Source organism: Aotus nancymaae, unplaced genomic scaffold (assembly GCF_030222135.1).
Source record: "Aotus nancymaae isolate 86718 unplaced genomic scaffold, 86718_ANA_hifiasm-v0.15.2.pri h1tg000028l, whole genome shotgun sequence".
NCBI lineage: Eukaryota > Metazoa > Chordata > Mammalia > Primates > Aotidae > Aotus > Aotus nancymaae.
The window spans coordinates 30642096-30648440 of record NW_026988441.1 but is presented as its reverse complement, the minus strand read 5'-3'; the positions used below and the strand labels follow the sequence as shown (position 1 = coordinate 30648440).

Sequence of the window (6345 nt, the reverse complement as noted above, 5' to 3'; positions counted from 1 at the left end):
CAGGAAAGTAGTGACAGGGAATTAAGAGGCCAGACCCTGGGTTGCCCCCTTGGGGTCTGTTGAAAAAGCCAGGGGCCCTGAAGAAAGGGAGGAGAATTAGGAACCTGACCCTGCCTCCCTCAACCCTGCCTTTGACTATAACCTTCAAAAAATGATCCCCAAGGCCAGTGTGCTTGGGTCTCTGGTTGTTTGGACCCAGAGTCTGGGTGGAAGTTCTCCAACCCACTTCTGGCCCAGGAAGGGAGACTTATCTTTCCCTTGCAGTGTACTTGCCTCCAGCCCATCCCACCCTCCCACCCTGACTGCACCTGGAGGGATGCCCAGGTCCTCACCCCACCCCCCAAACCAGCAGAACCCTCAAACAGAGTCACAGGACTGCTCCCCTGAGGTTTAGCATCAGTCTTTAATGCTGTTGCGCTGCATTGACAAGTCACACACTTTGGTCTCATGTTGGCAGTGGCAACTTACAATGAGTCTAAAGGTCTGAGCACCCAACTGGTGTCGAGGGAACAGATATTTGTTCCAACTCCCCCTCCCTCCCGAAGATTTCTTCAGAATTCCATTATGGCCCTATACAGAGAGCAGCGGCTGCTGGGGACTGGTTTTATTTGAGTGTACACCAACTATACACGGAATTAATTATTATAAAAACATATTTACAAACGTTCCACAGTGCTCCTGTAATCAGAAGCAAAGACCCTTTTATCAAAAGGGATTATATCTAGGGCTGTGCAAAATTCAAAAGGATCAGATCCCTTTGAAAGAGTCCAGAGTCCATGAAACAAAAAATTACCTAGGCCACTGGTATGGCCCAGGTGTGACAAGATTGCCTTCCAGAAATGGAAAGTGTGACCCATGGTGAGCACATTCAGCTTCCCTAGAGCCAGAGGTCCAGAGGGTCCCTTGCTGGGGCTAGGCTCCCAGACCCTCGAGTGAGAGGTGGCTGCACTTACTGGAGTCACTTGCTGGAGACTGGCTCCCTTGGTCCTGCTGGAACAAGAGGTATTGCTTGTGGGCGCCAGCCAGGCAGTTCTGCAGGAATAGTTTAGAGGTTCTCAATTTGAGATGGCCAAAAAGAAGACAGGATTCTTCAGGGGAAGAATAAGACATGGGAGACAAATACAGAATAAATCACAAACTGATCACACAACAGAGACGGAGGAGTGTACAGGGTCTGGCAGCAGCTTGACACCATCTAGCAGCCAGAAGCAAAGGGACACAGGCATCAAGTCCAGCTGCTGGTCTGCCTCTCACCCCTGGACAGGGACTGGAGGAGGAGGATGTGGGCCCCTCCTGGGAGGGCTGCTGGACCCAGTGGGGCAGACTGGAATGCCTTTTCCTGCTGTTCCCACCACCTGACGCCCTATCGCTCGAAAAACCACTTAAGTCTAGTGTATGACTTTGAAAGATTGTAATATATGCTCTGGTAAACATTCAGCAGTATGAAAACCCTCCCTGGCCCCTCCGCCCTCTCATGGTCCACAACTGGTAGAAAGGTCCAGAAATCCTTGAGCTCTGGAAAGGTCCCTTGTCAGTCTGGGGAGCTCAGGTAGCTATATCGGAAGAACCTTCTCAAGTGCGGATCTTGATGTCTGGGGAATCCTTTCGGGGAAGATCACTTCAAACTCAATAATGAGGTCCCCACGTTTCTCGGGCGTTTTGGGGAGGGGGAGGCCTTCTCCAGGAACTTTTCGACGCATGCCAGGCCTGATGACATCTTTGAATACGACAGGTATGGTCCTGCCATCCAGAGTGGGGACGTTCACTGTGCAGCCACACAGAGCCTTGCAAAGCAAAGGGACAGCATTAGATGGAAGATGGCTCAAGAGGCTCAGCTCTTGAGCCCAGAGGCCATCTGGCATAGAGTAAGACCCATCAGGCCTGTGCAGCCAAGACCTGGTCCCCAGATCTACACATCACCACCATGGAAGCTCCAGGACAGCATCCTGGTCAGTCCTGTTCACTTTGTGCCCCAAACCTGGCACGCACCACATGCCCCAACAAATTTGCTCAGCAAATAGTTATCTGCTTCAAAGAGCAGCCACCGCCCTCTACAGACACCGCCCCACCTGGCACCTTACCTCCCGGAGGCTGATCCTGGCAGGATAAATGACATCAGAGCCATCTCTCTTAAAGATATTGTGTGGCTTGTCCTTTAAAACAAAGACAATATCAGCTGGAATGTTGTTGGAGGTCTGGTCTCCTTCCTTGGGGAATGTGATTTTGGTCCCTTCTTTCCACCCCTTCTTCACTTCGATGGTCAAGATTTTGTCTTCGTTTCGAATGCTCTTTCCATCGGGGTTTAGCCGCTTGTGGGAGATTTTCATCTTCTTGGTGCAGCCGCTGTAGATCTCTTCAAGGGAGACCCGAAGGTCGTGGGTGACTGGGGGATCTTGCTTCTTTCGGGTGGGCTCTTGAGCAGGGCGGGAGCGGCCAAAGTTCATGTTGGTGAAGCCACCCATGCCCATAGGGAAGCCAGAGAATGGGTCGTCAATGTCCATGCCTTCCTCCCCGTTCCGCTGCCCAAAAAAGGTGTCAAAAGGATTTCTGCCACCGAAGAATTCAGCAAACATGGCATGAGGGTCTCCATGGAATGTGTAGCTGAAAGAGGTACCATTGGCACCACCACCGCTACCACCACTGGGGCCGCTGCCCTTTAGCCCTAAAAAGCAGAATTGGAAGCAGTTAGATGGCTGAACAGCAGCCTCTCTCAAGGAGCTTCCCTTTTCGGGGGAGGCGGGGAAGCTTGGAAGCCATGGGGGAGGAACTTTTTTTTAGCCTGTCAGGGGAGAGCAAGGAAGAACCCCAGGCTTCTACCTCTCACTGCAGCAGCAGAGACGCCCCTCCCCTAGTACTTCCATGTAGTGTGACAGTGGCAAAGGACTCATGCAGTTAGGTGTCGACCTCCAGGTGCCACCCATGCCCTGCCAGCCCTGGACTGACTCATCCTCCTGGCTGTGTCACCAAGAGATGGCTAAAGACACATGGTCCAGGGTGGGCTTTCGGTGTTTACTCTCAACATTTTAGGGCCACTGATAGGAAGAGTAAAAATAAGGAAAAAAAAAATAGATGGGGAGTTTTTGAATCCTCACACACTAGCATTCACTGCCACCATGCTTGCATAGAAAGTCAGTTCATTCCTCCAAATTAAGCCCAGAATCCAGCCTGAGTCATCAAGCAGCACATGGACAAAAAGCCCCGCTCTCCTTCCCCCACGAGGAGGCCCCCGCTCTCTGTACCTGGGCGGCCGCAGTGGGCGCCGCTGCCTCCTGCGTGCCCGGCCGGGGCCAGGTCATCGCTTCCCAGGGATTATCCCAGCCCGACCTGCAAGCCCGCGAGGGTCGGCGCCCGCATTCTCAGCCCCGCGCCCGTAGCTGAGCCCGAGACGCCGCCCTGCAGACCCCGGCGGCCGAACCTAGGTAAGCCCCGGCCCCCAGTGCGCTCCACCGCGCCGTCCCCATCGTCCGCCCTCCGGCTCCCACACGTCCCCCGTCCCCCTGTACTGCACCCCAGGCTGCTCGGGGCCGCGGGAGGACGCGCCCAGGGAGGGGCAGCCCCAGACTTGCTAGAAGCTTCTGGGCGAGTGGCTGGGCCAAGGCTCCTCCTCCCACCCCGCGGCCACCAATCCGAGGGCGGGGCAGCTTGGCCCCCGGGCCCTGGGCGTTCTCCCCGGGGGGCTCTCGAGAGCGGCCGGCGTGCCTCGGTTTCCCCGCCTGTCAAACGGCGGGGCCGCGCCCACGCACCTTCCTCCCCGTAGCGGTCGAAGATCTCGCGCTTGCGCGGGTCGCTCAGCACGTCGTAGGCCTCGGCGATCTCCTTGAACTTCTCCTCGGCGCCAGGCTCCTTGTTCTTGTCCGGGTGGTAGCGCAGCGCCTGGCGACGGTAGGCCCGCTTGATCTCCTCGTCCGACGCGCCGCGGGCCAGGCCCAGCGTCTGGTAGTAATCTTTGCCCATGGCCCCCGCCTGCGGCCCGCTGCCCCACAGTCGCCGTACCCCGGCTCCGCCGCCGCCCGGTCTCGGACTCTATATACCCATCCGGCGGAAGCTTCCAGAGCCCGCCAGCCCCCTCCAGAACCTTCCGCCCCGCCCCCCCAGCCGGGCCGGCCAATCGCCGCCGCCCAGTTCGCGACGCGCGACATCCGGAGCGGGGCCTCGGCGTCAATGGCCGCCCGCGCGGAGCCACGCCCCCTCCCGCTCCGCCGTCGGCAACGCCTCCCCGCGGCGCGCACCCAGGTCGGAGGAGGCCCCGCCCACCTTCCGGGACGAGCCAATGGTGGCCTTTTTCACTCTCTAGGCGACCCCAGCGACCCTGCGTCCCGCCCTCCGCCTGAGTCAGTGGTCGGGAGCCAAGACGAAGGTGCAGTTCCGGGAAGGGGTGGGGCCTGGGGCTACCCCCGGGGCTACCCCGTCCTTTCCCGATGAGGTGATGAACTTGCTTCGCTCTTGTCTCGCTGGGCCCGCTGTGGGCTCCCTCCGGGTGACGCCGCACGAACTGCCTGTGTCTGCCTAACCCAGGAGCTCCCTTTTATTTGTAATATGGAAATAAAAGAACCCACCAGGCTGGGCGCGGCGCCTCACGCCTGTAATCCCATCACTTTCTGAGGCCAAGACGGGAGGATCGCTTGAGCCTAGGAGTTGGAGACCAGCCTAGGCAACATAAGGAGACTCTATTTAAAATGACCAAAAGGCCGCGAGCGGTGGCTCACGCCTGTAAATCCCAGCACTTTGGGTGGATCGCCTGAGGTTAGGAGTTCGAAACCAGCCTGGCCAACATGGTGATACTCCGTCTCTACTAAAAATACAAATAAATTAGCCAGGCCTGGTGGCGCGCACCTGTAGTCTCAGCTACTTGGGAGGGTGAGGCAGGAGAATTGCTTGAACCTGGGAGGCTGAGGTTGCAGTGAGCCAAGATCGGGCCATTGCACTCCAGCCTGGCGACAGAGCAAGACTCCCTCTCAAAACAAAAAACAAACAAAACAAAAAGACAAAAAACCAACACAATGAGAAAATAAAATAAAATGAACAAAGAACCCACCAGCACTATTCTCCCAGCTGTGGGGAGAAGGCCATTGGGATGGAGACGGCTTCTGTTCTCATCTCCTAAAGCAAGGTGAGGATCTGGACAAAAGCTCACCTCCCAAGGTCCTCCCAGTTCCACCCCCTTCACTTTACTGCCTTCTCAAGAGGATTTGCTGCTAAATTTGAAATCATCTTGTTCCTTGGCATGCGTCCTCCCTCCCAGTCTGAGATTGCCACCTGGGTAGGGGCCATGTCCTGTCTACACTCGGTCACCAAGGCCTGGAACACAGAGCCTCATAAATATTCTCTGTTCTTACACAATTCTCTTTCTCTTCCCACTACCTTTATGATTTGGGGGACATAGGTGTGTCACACACCTTTCAAGGCCTCTGTTTCCTCTATTGTAGGCAACTTGATCCCATTTGGCTCTGAAAGTCTGGGGTGCCTTGGTCAAGGACAGGGCTGATGGGAAGAGGAGGCTCAGAAAGGGGTTCTACTGGGGAAGGGCCCAAGGATGTGGGAGAGGTTCCTGGAAGAACTGCCTGGGAGGGTCAGGGCCATGTAACACTGGCTCTGGAACCAGACAACTGGGCTTCATTCCTGGCTTCAGCATTTCCTGGCTGGGTGACCTGGGGTTAGCTACTTAGCCATTGCTAGCCTCAGCCTCCTCATCTGTACAATGAGGATAGCAGTCATACCCACATCATAAGGGCTTTGAAGTTTACATGAGTCAACATTTGCAAAGTGCTCAGGACAGGCATGGCACAAAGGAAGCATTGCCAAAGGGGTGACAAACCATTTTGCTTAGTGGTGGGCTCTTCAGCCATCACCCTCTTCCTGGCAGCATCACAGCTAAAAGCTTCCAGTGACAGCTGTGCCTGGGCAGACTGGGACTCCTGAAGGAAAAAACCATGGCCACAGCCCGCCCCTGCTGTCCATCAGGCGGAGCTGGTTCTCCATGCCTACACAAAGACCTGCAAGGTAACCACATCAGCAAGAACTCTGGACTAGAACTGGACAACCAGGGAGGATGGGGCTGAAATTCCCTAGACATTGATAACTGTACTTGAGCAGGGGTCTTGAACCAATCATGGGGAGAGAGAACAACATATATATATATTTTCCCCTGAGAAGGAGTCTTGCTCTGCCACCCAGGCTGGAGTGCAGTGCCATGATCTCGGTTCACTGCAACCTCTGCCTCCCGGGTTCAAGCGCTTCTCCTGCCTCAGCCTCCCAGGTAGCTGGGATTACAGGCACGTGCCACCACACCCCGCTAATTTTTGTATTTTTAGGAGAGATGAGTTTCACCATGTTGGCTGGGCTGGT

The 6345-nt window shown here is 55.8% G+C and overlaps 1 protein-coding gene across 1 annotated transcript; it reads right to left on the bottom strand.

Annotated features, from left to right (window-relative positions):
* Positions 1 to 384: 384 nt before the first annotated feature.
* Positions 385 to 4002, bottom strand: DNAJB1 (DnaJ heat shock protein family (Hsp40) member B1). The gene is made up of 3 exons (XM_012457792.2): positions 3744 to 4002; positions 2082 to 2662; positions 385 to 1784 (listed from the first exon to the last, which is right to left on the bottom strand). The coding sequence occupies exons 1-3, from the start codon at positions 3952 to 3954 to the stop codon at positions 1554 to 1556; spliced, it is 1023 nt and encodes a 340-aa protein (XP_012313215.1). The 5' UTR covers positions 3955 to 4002; the 3' UTR covers positions 385 to 1553.
* Positions 4003 to 6345: the final 2343 nt, after the last annotated feature.